The sequence below is a fragment of the Lepidothrix coronata genome, unplaced genomic scaffold, assembly GCF_001604755.1.
Source record: "Lepidothrix coronata isolate B3197 unplaced genomic scaffold, Lepidothrix_coronata-1.0 Scaffold13, whole genome shotgun sequence".
Lineage (NCBI taxonomy): Eukaryota > Metazoa > Chordata > Aves > Passeriformes > Pipridae > Lepidothrix > Lepidothrix coronata.
In genome coordinates this window covers 8,529,070-8,545,385 of record NW_016690193.1, presented here as the reverse complement: position 1 = coordinate 8,545,385, position 16,316 = coordinate 8,529,070, and the positions used below count along the sequence as shown (strand labels likewise).

Genomic DNA, 16,316 nt, shown 5'->3' with positions numbered 1-16,316 from the left:
AATCCTAAGAAAAAGTTAAAAACAAACCAAAATTGCTGTTGCTAGTTTTTTGAGTCCTGGCACTTATCTGCTAAAAGGCCGGTTATCAAATCTCATGCCTTGGCTTCACCAGTCTCAAAACTTCTCGGTCACTAAACCCTTTCCTTAATAACGACCCTGAATATCTTGACTAGTTAAAAGACTCTGGAAGGCTCAGGTGCCTCACTGTTGTGAGGATCATTTCTATTTACCAGCAGCCCTGAGCTCAACTTCATGTTCATAGGACCTAGAAAACGCCTTGGACCAGAAACTATTTGCGGGAATAATCAGAACTTGAAACAAAACATGCACAATACCACAAAATCCTTTATCATAGAAGTGTGCATCTCTGAAAAATACTGATTAAGCTATCATTTTCTGTATTTCATTGTATTACATTTAAAGCAACACGAATGAACACATTAAACAATGCAGATATTATTAATGAATGATTATTATCTTTTGTCTGAAATAGGAAATAAAACATACCTCCAAAAGCAACACAGTGTCAGGGATTTTATTGCTATATACTACAATGATCACATGATTTTTTACATAAAACCAAAAGCTTTATGTCTGTCTGAATTTTTAGTCTCAGTATTTGCTGGAAAATTTATTAGAACACAAGTACTATACAACTTTCATAGACTTGCTTTCTCTACTAGATGTTTAAGTTTGTGTTGTGTTATTCAGCTATGAAGTTTCTATTAAAAATATTAACTGAAAAAGTAGCATTTTAAATAGTATGCTATTTAACATTTGTAGAAAAACCTTCTGCCTTTTTTTCTCTCTTAAAACTCACTTTCTTTTATGTCATGGCTCATTTAAGTAAGGGTGGAAAACCAATGTCTTTTATCCCAAAGTTTGCCAAAGCTAAGTGCCAGAAAAGGAGCATGATCCTTCAACCATCGTTCATTTTTATTATCCATTTGACCCGTGTTCACCGGTGCTTCAAAAAATAGCTTTCTTTTAAAGTGCACGCTGCTGCTGCACAACCGTGGTTTTACAATTCTGTGAAACTAACTTTCAACAAGACTTTCAAGACATTGAAAAATATCGGTACACATTTTCATTACCTTATGAAAAGCACATTTGTTCTGAAGAACCATTTGAGCATTAGCTCAGAAAGCACATTGCAACTTTTACAGTTGACTGAAAGTCCATGTTAGAGTATTATATATGCACTAAACAGCCTAGGCTGTAGTAACTGGGTTTTTTTCTTTCTTAAGTCAATATGATCATAAGATACTAGCAACTCTCACAGTGGTTTTACTTCTACAGACTACTTTTTTCTCCAAAATTTTTCGTTTATCAAAATATATGTATTCTCTGTGTTTGTGAAATTTTTGCTCTCTGTATACTTTCATTAGAAATAATACCACCAAGAGTGTCATTATTATTAAAACACTCCCTGTACCAAAAGGAAAGAGCAAAAATTGTTCCCAAAGGAGCAGTTGTTGAAGACAATATATTAGAATGGTTTCTCCTCTAGTAGGCCCAGAAGTTCTGTGCATGTTCTCAGTATATAGAAGACTATGGTTCAGCATACTTACAGCACAAAGGCGTATTTCAGCTGTAAAGTGTACATCAAATGCACATCAGAATCAGAATCCCCAGATCTTCAGTAGATTCCATTGCTGCTGATACAAATTTACTTTAGTCCTGATCCCTGTCTTTAGTCCTTCTGTATTGATCAGCCGGTTAAAAGCAGCCTCATATCTAACTCAAAACTGTTACTGAGAGTTCATTAATTCCCATGAGGAGCAGTAGAGCTGTAAAACCTATGTGACACAGAGCTGGTATGTCTAGCCTCTCACAAGGATCTTGCTGGCAAATTCTGGCTGAGAGGTGGCATTTCTGAACTTCTTTGGTTGACACCAAAGCTTAACAGTTGTATTAGCCATAACTAGAGAAAGGAAATTAAAACCGTTTGCTTTGAGATTTCCACCACTCTGGCAGTACTTAGTGAAGAATAAGGACTAGAGAACAACATGAATCCAGGGTTGATTCTGGGCTACTCCAGGCTTGCTGCTGGTGTCTCTGAGACAGACAGCAACCCTACCATAACAATAATTAATATGCATTAAAATTATAGGACACTAGAATTAGGCAGAAGATAATAAAATAACTAAATGGATCTGTTGAAACTGTAGAAATTTTGTACTAAGATCTAACCAGTTCATTCATAAAAGAGTTTACAACTTACTTGTCCTAGCTTGTTATTTGTCAAATTTAAAAAAAATATAAAATGTTTAGAGCTGATTGCAATAATTCATTTTGCTCCTCTGCACTCTACTTAAATTCAAATAAAGGACTCCAGTCAGTATACAAACCAGAAGTGATATTAAACATATTTCCTTTTTTTTTCTAGTTATTGAACAGCTAAGGAAAACCAATTGAAGTGTCATGGAACAAAGTGTTGTTTTATACAGTTTGTCTGTCCTTAGGTCCTTTCAAGTCAAGAAACCTTATCTATAAGATTTTTTTATAACTTGATTCTTGATCAGCCTACATCCGTTGCCAAAATGGAAACAGACTACTGAGCAGCTGACTCAAAAAATTTATCATTCCCCTTGAACAACAAGTCAAACAGTTGCCAGTATGTGGGTTTTGTTTGTTTGTGGTGCAATACCTGGACATCTATACAGCTTTCTTGCCTGTGCAATATCTCCTTTACTTAGACGAGTACGCTGGCCAATGGCAGGTCGTATCCCATTATCATCACGGGAAGGGAGAATGGTATCCAGAAACATGCCCCTAAAAAAAATAAAAATAAAAATAGACCCCAAAACCCCCTATCAGATTTTTGTCATAAAACTGAGTTTCATGAATGCATAATACTGCTTTTTAAATCTAGTTTTTACATTTGGCATAAATAAGAGGGTAAAATGCAGAACTTTAAATATAGAAAACATGACATAAAATTCTTCAGGTCGGCGAACTTTATGCAAAGTTACCAAAAAAGAATATTCTGTCAGTACATCAATTAACATATTAGCTTTTATGTTTCTGCTAGACAAGAGGAGGAAAATCTCTAACTACTATTAAAACTACACAGGCAAAAGACACTGCTGTTAAGTTCTTCCTATATTGAATAAAATAATTATAAAATTATATAAAGATACATAAATTAGTCTCTATCACAAAATTCTTAATCACAAAGTTCCTACTTCTAACAAAGTTTTTATGGGAAGTCTTAAAGTCTAACTTACATATGTAAGAGCACGTAAAGTCAGGCACACTTGCCAATCATTCTTCTGTCCAGTGTTATAACAGATCTAACTCTAGCTGCTGCTGCTGCTGCTTTTGAAACAGAAATGCTCACTCACCAGCCTCTCTCTGCTTTACAATAAAATATATCAACTTACTATATGTGATTTTAATAACAATAACCCTAAATGACAAGGCATTATAAAGAAGTACACTTGTTAAAAATGTGCAGTTTTATTCAAAATTTCCCAGTTTTTAAACATGATCTGAAATATTTTGGTAGTTCAAATAAATATTAGAAGAGTAAGGGGACAAAACTACATTCTATTATCATGCTACAGAATTTGAAAAGCCCTCAAATTCCATACAACAGAATTTAATAGAAGAATATGTTTCTATGTTCTCTTATTCTTTAATTCTTTTATACTCTCTTGTATACTTGTAGGACTTTTATTGAAAAGCGAAACCAGTACTTTTAGACATAAAATAGGTCAAAAAATGAGTGAACAGTAAGGACCCTTGTAGTTAAGAATACCATTTATAAATACATACATATTTTTAAATTATAATAAATGAAGCATTTTGAGTATTGCAGTCACATACTACTCTCTTTATCCAGTCAGATTTTGTGTGACATCACTAGAAATTTTGCAAAGAAAAAATCATCTCAGGATGTTTCCCTAATCAGTGAAATAAACTATTTATGGCATTAATCAGTTTCTAGAAATAAGGCACATTAGAAAGTGTTTGCATCTATAAATTATGATTTCGTTTTCCACTAAATTTCAGTACAACCTGAAACTGATGTTCCTCATACTTTGTAAAACTATGAAAACAATCCTCTCTTAAATGCCTTAGCATTTGAATAAAGTAACAGTACATAAACAAAATCATTGTGTACTTTATGATGTTTTGTGATTTCTACAACTTATCCATGTGAGCACTGCCTAACAAACAGCTGGCAATATGCCACACTGTGCATGACTCATGCTTCAATGATGAATTAGTATAAATCAATATCTGACCTCAAGGGTTTGCTGGCTGCTTTTAAACAGTATGAAGTAACAACCTCTTGTACCTTGGGGAAGGACATGCCTACTCATGGCACTATCAGTTTTTGCCAGCTTGGAAAGTGGTGAGATCAGGGCCAACAAATCAAATTACCTTGATGTTTTCATTGCCTGAGGACTCGTGGGGGTTCCATCTTGTTAAATTACTCTATTTTATATAGATTCTTCTAATCTATTCCTTAAGGTAATGGTATGTGTAACTGGATTAAGCAATGTGGCTAATATTTATCTCATATGGCTCATCCCCATGCTCTTCCAAGGGGTGAATTATGTGTATGCTGAGTAATATAGCCTTTCGTTGGATTTTTTTTTTCAATATGATTTATACTGAGGAGAACAAGCCTAACAAATTTGCAAAGAATTGGGAGTTTTCTGGCAGTCTTCAGTTTATTTCAAAGTGTCAAGAATGTCTAGTATTTTTTGCCTTAAAATGCATGAATTGAAAAAATAAAAAAACCCACCTAGCACATAACTTTTCACACTAGCATTTTTGTTGTGTGTTACTGGAGGTTTCTTTTAATTTTATGTTAATCTGATATTTTTAGAGAATAATTAACTGAACTGTAACTTGGTATGAAATATAATAAGAGACTGAGTGAAAGACTTCCTCACTTATTCTCGAGTAGGGCTGGCCTACGGGAACAGCTCATTGTACAGCTCCCCACAACCCTACAGCATTTCAGGGAGAGCCCCACGTGAGTTACTGAGAACAGATCAGCCTGGAACAGGACAAAGCAAAACAAGCAGAACTCTTTATTGTAAGGTTTTGATGACAGTAACAATCTGTACAAACAACAGAAAAGAGGCTGCAGCCTCTGTTAGAAATGGTGGACTGCAGTCCTTAGCAAAGGCTGTGGCTTGTGTAGTAGATGTCTGAATACCATAATGTATTCTAACTCCATAATCCACAGTTACAAAACAATATGCATCAAATAAAATTTCTCTTTTTGAGAACAGATCATGTTACTATGAACAGTCCTAACCATGTCACTCATTTGATCTTTCTAAATTCAAATTTTTGTGGACACAGAAAGAGAGTATTATGTAAAGTGATGTTTTCAGATTATCTTGTCTGAAAATCTAAAGAACTGAAGCAGGATGAATAGGCTGCTTTGAAACTGAACAGAAAAGAAATGTGTTTTAAAATATAATTAAATTATTTTGACAAAATAAACAAGCTGTCCTTTGACTGCTGTAGGAATACTATATGGCAAGGGACCTTTTAAGTGATTTCAAAATACTTCAGAAAGGATAGTTCTTAGCATTCACAGAGAGGAATAGAATTAAAAGTCAAAAGGTATAACCTGAGACTCCAACCTTGAGAAGGTGTTCCTGGCATAGTGCATAATGCTGTCAAAGTCGTATGGTTCCCCAAGGGAGTTCACCTCTCCAGGCTCCATCTTCAAAAAGTTATATTCCTGACCTACAAATGATTGATAATTAGAGATTCTTTAATATCTTCTGTAAAGATAAAAACCAAACAGGAAAAGAAAAACAGCAAAGATCCTAACCTAATTACTCACTGACATTCATAAACGTTTGACATTTGGGAGTAACTGTGTGACTTTATTATGCCCTCTTAACCGAGAGGGCAGACGTCTTCTGAAATACACATCAACTTCCTATATTTGGCATTTAGAAAGACTAATCTCATTCAACCAGCACATAAAGGGCCCACACACCGTTTTGTGCTTCGTGTAGAATCTATACAAAATGTTGGTTTGTTTTGACAGCAAAGACTCCAGAAGAACCCTCCTCATTGTAGACTCATTAGACTGGATGCTAAGAGTCTAACTGGATACTAAATCCAGTAGTAAACTACTGAATACTGGAGACTGCTTCAGCAAAGGCTACTCTCTGAGCCTCCATATAATACAGACAAGACACAAAGTCAAATTTTCGAGAGCCAGTTTTTGTAATTTAACAAAAGCAGAAGAGGAACAAAAGAATTATACTTAGTTCATAATTACAGAGCATAAGTTCTTTGTCTTCATCAGTGTATTAGAGTACAAAGCACCTCTAACTCCAGTTCATATTCCCATTGGAGTCTTGCAAAAACAAACTGGAGTGACATTAACATTATTAACCAATATATTTTGCATAATATAAAAAAACCCAACTGTCTCGGTGGTCATGACTTCCTGATCCCATTTAGTGATCCTCAAGCTCAAGCAACACCACAAGAAGTGATTTCAGTCAGAAACTAGAGAGACAACTGAAAGGGAGAGCAGGAGGCTGAGGATGGCACTCCAGCTGATTTTCGCTATCACAGAAAAAGAAAAGGGGAAGAGCACTTATGGCATCTACACAAGTCAATAACACAGAGAGAAGAGAAAGAAGGCTCAAATTTGCATGCCCTTTCAGGACTTCAGAGATTTATGGGAGTGTGTATCAGCTTATAGTTTTCTTTGAAGTCCTAGATGAAGTGGCATCTCAAATTAATTCATATATTCCATTGCATCACAAATCTATTTTGTTTTAAAATATTTTCTATAGGAATAGACAAATACTCCAAGCTATAATTGTACAATTTCACCCCTTTTTGAGCAGAGAATTCCTGTAAGTCAAAATCAGTGTTTCTCAAAAACCATACACATTTATGAAAATTGCAAATAAAACATGCCTAATTTCCTCTCATTTTGCCTACCCAGCACAAGTGAGGGTACAACAAGCAGAGTGAAAGAGATGACAGTCACAGTTTAAAATTCTCAGGTTCCTCAGATGCTTTGTCTCAACAACACCAAGGTCACTGACTAAAGCTGCAAGCTTTAGAGAGTGAGGTGAGTAATGTGTGAACTGCAGGAACTGTGCCTGTCTGTCACAGACTCAAAGTCCTTACATCCCAAATCTAATCCTCTTGGGCAGCTAAAACTAATTGACATATTTTTACTTATCACTCTGTAAAGACTACACAAGAAATGCCCTTTCTTAAGCACAGAAACCTGACTTTTAAAGGGCCTTAAGAGCAGGGATTTCCTTCAAAGTTTTTGAGCATGATTATTAATTTGCTCCTTCTAGCCTTCTATTTAACAGCTTGCTACTTGGCCAGACCTTTGGAAAATATTATATTTTAACTGTAGTATCTTATTTGTGAATCAACTTGAGATCAGTCAAGCTAAGAGGAATAGAAGGCAAAAAGGCTCATTTCTATTCAGCACTCCGTTTTAATAGAGTTGAGTGGATTAAGGAAACACCAAAAAATAAGCAGACAATTTTCTTTTTCCAAAATGCTTATCATAATATCTCACCAGGCTGGATGTTTTCTCTAATGATGGTAACATGGTCATCACGATCTGGTCGTGTATGTTCGTGCCAAAAACCTATCACATGACCCAATTCATGGACAACTATGCCAAATTTATCACAGTTCTTGCCAATAGATATAGCCTGAGGACCATTTCCCCTTCGACCCACATAAGAACAGCACCTGTAATTAAAACACAAACAAAGATAAATGTTTTCATATATATCTCTACAAACCACATAGCAAATTTAGTTAAAACTTCGGAAAATAACATATAAAGATTCAGCAGAATAATGCACAATGCAATTTTGGCAGTCTCACAAATCCGGATCTTGTTCAAGAACAACTTATTATTCAAAACACCTAATAAGGGACACATGAATGGGTTTTTTTATTATTATTCAAGGTATTCTTAAAAGATGCTAGCTATGATCAACAGAATTGTCACTGTTCTGACAGCCTGTTACAGAATGATACAGGAACTTCTTTTCTTCTAAAGAATCAATAAATTAAATTGACTGGAAGTACTATCTCACCCATTCATTATCACTGCTTTCTTGCCCCAGCACACTGAAGAGGCATGCAGAAGGAAGCAGAAAGAATAAGGAAAGGCAAGCTTTCTTCTGTGCCTTACTTCTGCTTTGTACCTTAACAGAACTTACTAGTCTCTCGGTCACTCAGTTCTGATAAGTTTGCTTTATTTTTATCTGAAACATCACCGTACTTCATGACATCCACCTATAAAAGGTGCAGAAATGACGCAAGTAAAATAATATGAGTCCTTTAAAAGACTCACTTAGAATGAAGTTGAAAATACAGAAGGAAGATATCCTGAGTGTGATGCAGAATCTTGTGATGCCATTGTGCAATTCCTTTTATTTTTTGTTTCTTTGGCTATGGGTAATATACAATATCATTTGCAACAGCAGGATATTAGGAAGTTGAATGCTCTGAATATCTGTGAATTGTTTTCTTACACTCCTGTTTTGTTTCTCACACTCCTGTTTTTTTTATAATAGGATCCTCAGTCACAGAAACTTACATTTTCACAAGAAAAAAACAACGTAACCCAAAAAATCCAAAAACCTACTTTGCAACTGCTCTCATGTTGGATTCCTGTTCCACTGCACTTTCATGATAAAATTTCCAATGTAAACTTATGGAACAGAGATGTCCTTTAAAGCATTCATACCATCAGCATTTTTCTGAGATACCTTCTTTTTCCTTAGAAAAAGAGGTCTGCTGACTATGGTAGCAAAAGGAAAGAAAGGAGAATAAAGAAAATCCTATGAAACGGAACATAATTTCAGGTTTCGTAAGTTTATTCTCTGGCACCTCTGAAGACCTTAAATATTTCAAGCAAGCAAAGCACTATATTCCCTAATAGAAGCCTGATTTCCCATGTCTGCTCTGTGAATTCTGCAGTCTGTCAGGTGGAATGGAATTGTATTGACCAGAGCACCTCCACTCTTTCCCTTCTCCTGCTTTCTATGAAAACATGCTTCTGATGCAACATTTACATGGCAGGATATATTTGGTCCTTGAGCAGGTCAATGCTAGTGTGGAGAATGATCCTATCCTTCAGGATAGGATGCCTCCTTGGGCAATAAAGGAAGAGCAGCTGCAGGAGCAATACTGATAGCAGATTAAATTCTACAGGCAACATTTGCTTGTTTCCCCTTTTCAGGTTTTATGGTGGCAAACAGACTTTTCACTTTGGTTAGCTGGCTAGTCAGTCAGTCTTGATTAGTCTTCTTCATTTAATTTTGTCAGTGTCTAATAAAATTTTAAAATATGGGTATTGGAGAAGTAGAACCACAGCATTTTAGCTTACAGTAATAGCTAAAACCAAGCATATAAATACCAAAAAAATTATTATCTTAAAATTAAAAATGCCACACAAGTTACTTTATAAGGGAAAATATTACTACAACAGTTTAGCAGAGTTGCAATAGGAAATTACTGTTGGGAAAAATTATTGTTCACATGACAATCATTCTTTTCTATTTCAACTGCTTCTCAAGTAGTCCTACCCTCAATATGAATTAACTCTTTTCTTTCTGCTTTAGATAGTTCCAACTTTTTAGGTCAAAGCTCTGAATTATGCTCAGTACTTGAGCTAGAGTTATGCAATACCATGTTTAATTTATTTCTTAAAGTATCTTCCCTTAATAGCTCGTTTCAAGGTAAATAAAAACAATGGCAATTTAGACTCCCTGCTATAATTCTGTGCCATCATCAATGTTGCACGTTTACAGACTACTCTTCCACATCACAGTAAAAGGAAATAAAGAACACCTGTGTATTGCTCTGTGTATTTCCCTCACTGAATACAAACAGTATTAACACAAAATTACTAATTACAATATTATATACAAATATTATTATAAACACTGACAGAATAATAGCAATGGGAAAACTACCTTAAGATGTGCCCTAAAAATACAGCATAGATGATAAAAAAGGTTAAAATAAAAATTTAAAGCAGCTAAACCATTTCATCTCATGATTGCACAGTGGGTTTCACCTTTGCACCTGACATGGTTTTGCTTTAATATATTTTTCAGACTGCATACCTGCAGAATATATATTATGGTTATGGGTGAATATGTAAACATAAACAAAGCACTATGAATATTTTTACTATCATTTTTACACAGGATTTTATCTTTCACTGGTCACTCAACTATTTGAATATGCTTCTCTTGTACAATAAGGATATTACCATAGTTCATATACCGTCTCATTCACTCATACTCACCCTGGAGAGAAAAGTGTTTGCATTCTTAAGAAGCTTTTGGGTATTTTTTTTTTGTTGTTTTGTTGGTTTTTTTTTTAAACCTCCTACACAGTGTTATTTACTGTCCCATCAAACTAGAGAGAGAATGCTGAAGTATGCACTGTACTTTGAGCTAAAGGTAGTAGAACTTACAGTAACTCCTCATTCTCAGTAAAGTTCATTCATTCAAAAAGCCATTGAAGACCTTCTATCCCCAGGATAGAATTTCCCATTTGCTGCTATAGGTCTGAGACTTCATATCTTGTAGAAAACACTGTTCCTTATCTTTTTTTCACAGAATTGCAGAATGTCCTGAGTCAGAAGGGATCCACAAGGATCATTAAGTCCAACATTTAACCCTGCACAGGACCATCCCCAAGAGTCACACCATGAACCTGAGTGGATCATCCAAACGCTTCTTGAACTCTGTCAGGCTTGGATCACTTCCCTAGGGATCCTGTTCCAGTGCCCAACCACCCTCTGGGTGAAGAACCTTTTTCTAATATCCAACCTGAACTCCCCTGATGCAACTTCAGGCCGTTGCCTTGGGTCACCGCGGACATCAATGGAAGTTGTAGACTGCAATGAGGTCTCCCCTCAGTCTCCCCCAGGTTGAACAGACCAAGTGACCTCAGCACCTCAGCACTTCTCATATGGCTTCCCCTCAAGGCCCTTGACCTTCCCTGTGGCCCTCCTTCGGACACCCTCTAATAGCTTCATGTCTTTTTATATTGCAGTGACCACACTATATTCACACAATATTCAACACTTTGAAGTAAGGACTAAGATATGGCATTTGCATTGGCAGTCTACAAGAAGCCAACTTGGTAGAAAACTCAAGAATCAATCAGATAAAGTAATTGGCATTCTGTGAAAGTGTGTCACCATCACCATATTAGGTGAATTTAATGGATTAGGACTTCCTACTTATGTCAAGGTCATATACATCAGTATGGTAATTATGCTATACCTACCTTAACATGTGCAGAGATAAAATGCACTGCAATGCTTAAGGGTTGTTTAAAAAATAGAAATCCATAAAACGTATGCAATCTGTGAAAAGACACATTACAGACTACTAAATATGGATAAAAATACACTGATTCTTGCATGATTAGAGTTGGAAGGGACCTCTTAAGGTCTCCACTCCATCTTTTTGCTCAAAGCAGGGTCAGATATGAAGGCAGACCAGGGTTGCTCAAGTCTTTATCTAATCTGGTTTTGAAAACCTCCAATAACGGAGACAGCACAACCCCTCTGAACAACCTGCTCTGATACTTGGCTGCCTATGCTGTAAAATATTTTCTACTTATACCCATTCTGATTTTCTCTTTCTTCAACTTATGTCGGTTGCCTTGCGTTCTCCAATCAAAGACCATCATGAAAAGCTTGGCTCCCTCTTCTTTTTGCCTTCCCTGTAGGAACTGGGGGCTACTGCTGAGTCCCCCTGAAGCCACATCTTCTCCAACCATGCAAACACTGGAACTTCAGCCTTTCTTCATAGAGCAAGTGCTCCAACTCCTGGGCATCTTGGCAGCCCTGTGCTTAAGTCCTTCCAGGTTATTAATATCTTTCTTATACTGGGGGGCCATAACTGGATGTAGGGTCAGTCTGCAATTTAGCAAGCAGTGAGTAAAGATGGATGATCCCTTCCCCTGAGTCACCAGCTGTGCTTCTGTTCACACAGTCCTGGATGCTTTCGGTTGCCTTTATGCCAGGGCCCATGGCTGGTTTCTGCCCAGCTCACTGATCCACGACCTTCTCCACAGAGCTTCTCCCAAGCCAGCAGTGCTTGACCTATCTTGCGCTTCCTTCCCAGGTGCAGGGCTTTGCGTTTGCCCTTGTTGAACTTCATATGGTCCCTGTTGGTCAGTTCCTCCAGCCTGCCTGGGGCCTTTTGGGTGGCAGCTCTACTACTGAGGCTATCATCTGCCCCCCCTTCCCCACTTGGTGTCATCTTCAAAGCTGATGAGAGCATGAACTCTCAGCTCTTCATGGGTCATTGATAATGATGTTAAAAAGGACAGGTTGCAGAATAAGCCCCTGTGGTACTGCACTTTCAGTCACAGTCTTACCACAACCCTCTAAGCTCTACTACACAACCAATTTTAACCTATTTAGTTTTCCATTCACCTATAATCCTGCAAAATACACCTTGGAGACTGAACAGATTTAAACTCATTTGTTTAAATCCTGGAATGTAATTTGCAATTAAAAATCTTTACAATCTGAATACAAAACATGATCTCAGTCCAAGAGATTGATAAGAATAAAGATAGGATAACCAATATAATTATGAAAAGGCAGAATGAATTCTTTTGTTTAAAATAGTCTAAATACTTCTGCCGAGTCTTCATATTTACCACTGTGTGGAAACTCTTTAGAGAAAAATTGCAATGCAGAACTAAAGAACATTAATCATTACTTATGGCTTAAAAAAAAATCAAGGTTATTGAGACTGTAAGTTGTAGAACATTTAACACATTTTCAATAGTTTTAACATATTTATGTCATTGAATTCATATACACTACATACTTCAGCTAGCAAAAACATATTTGGTGGCTTAAAAATTTCCATATATATTCAATATAATTATCGCACAGGATACTTTGGGGATGAATAGAAAAAAAGAATTCTAAATAGTACCCTCTATGATGTCTCCTGCTTTGCTTTTATTGACACTATTCATAACTAGGGCAAAAGAATAAAGCAAGAATTTAACTACAGTCTATTTCTTTCTGTCCTTTTTACTTCTTTTAGAACAAAAGAGAGTCCAAATTTTTAAGGTTCTGCACTGTATCTTAGAAAAGGTCAGGCAACAGCTGTGTACTAAAAACAAAATAACAAAATGGCCAGTACAAAACAGTAAGCTATTGAGACAATTCATAAATAAGAAAATATGGTAAATAAATACCTAATTAACCAAAGTATCAAATACAATTAAAAATACAAAGAAGACGATTGTTTCTTGAAAGTGGAGGTGTTTTGGATCACTTCTGAAAGCTGTTAGTGGTATTTCATAAATCAGATAGATTTTTGGGTGTTTGACAAAATAATTTGACATTTTACTATTACAGCAGTGAAAAACAAGAAAAGTTGTGCATTATCAAATGTGTTTAGTGACTGAGAATACCTCATCTGACACATTTGAAAGATTTTTCTTTTCAGAAGAAAAAAATTAACCCTAATCTTTTACATAGTATTCCTCTAGGTTGTCTAACGTTGTACATCTAAGCCCCAATACATTGGAAATTATTTTTTTAATGCTGGTTTCCTCCAAAAAACTAAGCAGCCATAGGACTATGGTAATTCCCCTATACAGGTTACTTGATAGATTTAAAGTACTTCACAGAAAATGTAAAGAAATTTATTTATTGAGTGTTTCTTTACATGCCAAGGAAAATTAGAATTAATACAAGTCTTAAAATAGCAGCAGTGCACACTTATAGAGGTTCATTAGGATTTGTTAGGTTGAGTGTCATGTCAAGCACACAGATTCATCCAATTAAGCTACAAGATTCTGATCACTTCAATAATTGCATTGAGAAAAAGAGTAAGGGAAACTAAGAAAAAAAAATCTACGAAGTAAATTAATTTGCTATATTATGGGTCTGACCCCAGGTGTGTTTGGCAAAAGATAAAGACACCTCTGTGCTGTCTGAGCACTTGTCACACCACTTAAACTGAATCAACTGGCAGCTTTTAAAGCTCATCTCTTTAATCTTTGTTGTACTAGACAGCAGTTGGAGACAGTAACTATTTATGAATCTCTAATTCCATTTAATCAGTCTAGCTGATCAATGATGGTGAGCAATGAGAAATAAATGACAGAGAGACAGCGAAACTACTGGAACAACATACTCATTCTCTTAAATTAATATGAAGGAAGAAAGAATCTGGTAGGGTCAATGCTGCACTTTTTTAAAAAAGCTGCATTCTTGAGAATGTGATAATATAAAAATCATCATAGACCACAACATCATCTTGCCATGTCACTGACTGTATCAAATTGTGGATGAAAAACTGTAGAATTTTGTAAGCATAGCAGTACTGCATATCATCACCTATGTTACATGAAGAGAAAGAGGTTCACAAAATTCCCAAATAAAATCTCACTCTGGAGGCAAAGTTTTTTTCTTGGTGAAAACACCTCTTTCAATTACAAACATAACTTGATCCGTACAAAGTAGATATTGGCTATGACCTGGCTTGATGAATTTGCTTTTTGTCAGGGATCAAGATACAATCATGGTTACTAAATATTCTGATTCACTGCCCTAAGAGGACCTGTAGTGATGGCAGAAGTGGCTACTGCTTTTTTACCTGCTCAATAACAAACAACCAACAGAGTCCACCCTCAGCTAACAGCTGCCCATTCCAGTGTATTAACATAAATCATCCCTCAGAGAGTTAATGCACTGTGTTTTACACTATGGCAACCAGTCACCTGTCCCCTGCTCACACACAGGCTGCAGGCCACGTCACAGCCAGCAGGGAAGCTATGGGCAGGAGGAGTGTCAGCTGCCAGGGTTAATCAACACCTGAGAGCATGAGTCAGCCTTCCCCAGTGCACAGATTATTTAGCACAACTCTGATTTCTTCTCATTTCTTAAAAATTACTGAGCACCTCTTATAACACATTCTTTAGCTAAAGAATGCTGCAAAAGTGCACCTCGGGCAATGAATTAACCTGTTTCACCAACTTGCCTGCTATGCCTATTCAATTTATTATATACTATATGCCTATATAATATAACAAGTTCAAAAGAGGTTAAAACATTCAGAAGCTGTTCAGTTTACAATGTTTGGAGAAGCATATGAAACAGAAAAATCAAATCTCTATCTCAGATGTATTTGTCAAATACTCATACAAGAGGATACAATATTGATTGCAATGTCATCTAAATTTTGTCATAAAAAGTGCTTAAGTCTTCTAGTGGAGAAAAAAAATTGCCACAAACTGAGATCAAAGGCATGCTGAGCTTCCAGAACAATATGACTAATTGTGCTTTTTTTTTTTGTTTTTTTCACTATATAAAAAGAAGCTTGATCTTGTACTCTAATATTTATTAAGAGCACGTGACTTGAGGCCATCCCACTTTGCTGCCCCTTTTTCAGGTTTGCATATAGAGAAGTATACTGCTTGTGTCTTCAGGCCCTTTCAATTTGATAGGAAAAAACACAAGGATAGAGAAGCAGTAGTGAACAAAGGGTATTTTAAATCTGTTACCAATTAAGAGTTTCATTTGCCCTATTCAACTAGGTGCATAAATATTTGCTGTAATAGATATTAAAGGCAGTATACACTGCTTGCTTGCTAGAAGTATCAAAACCATAATATCTTAATACTATATTCTTATTCTCACATCTGCAGGTCGTGGGTACAAATGACTATCAGTAATTACAAAATTTCATAGTACTGATTCATCTGTACTACAAAACTATACTTCAACAATTAGCTGTTATCAAACTCAAGTTAAATAAACCCATGATGATAAATAATTACAGTTTAAGACTTCAGCAGATTAAATTATTCTGATGGGAAGGAGGGACCCAGCTGTAAAGCTTTTGACATTTTTCCAAACAAGCTGTCCACAAGCAAATCAGAGAAGTCTGATACCAAGGGAGGTATAAAGGTAGCTCGAATATTATAATAAGTTAAGATAGAGAAGATGCCTTTTAAATTTGCAGTCCAAGAAAAGACTGCTAAATATCATGAAGACAAACCTGGAACTCATAGTAACTTAAAGAAGAGATCTGGAAAGGTAAATATGGAATTATTTGATGTCCTAAGATGTGCAAATCATGGTACACACTGGAACTAATGATGGGGTGTCAGAGCTACAAAAAGAGCTCTGGCCCTTTTTTGGAGTCACATTATATATTGACTCCAAAAAGTCATATATTGAGCGTGGCAGCTGTTGAGAAATAGGGAGCCATCGTGCTTAGGTACCTAAGTGGAAGGAGGGGCTACAAGATACATGAATATCTGTC

The 16,316-nt window shown here is 36.0% G+C and overlaps 1 protein-coding gene across 1 annotated transcript in view; it reads right to left on the bottom strand.

The window, feature by feature from the left end:
* TLL1 (tolloid like 1) overlaps positions 1 to 16,316 on the bottom strand; it is a 131,481-nt gene that overhangs the window by 46,692 nt on the left and 68,473 nt on the right. The window contains exons 6-8 of the mRNA XM_017805985.1: positions 7,547 to 7,725; positions 5,616 to 5,721; positions 2,651 to 2,775 (exon numbers count right to left, since the gene is read on the bottom strand). Of these exons, the coding sequence (XP_017661474.1) occupies positions 2,651 to 2,775; positions 5,616 to 5,721; positions 7,547 to 7,725 (410 nt within the window). The remainder of the gene's footprint in view (positions 1 to 2,650; positions 2,776 to 5,615; positions 5,722 to 7,546; positions 7,726 to 16,316) is intronic.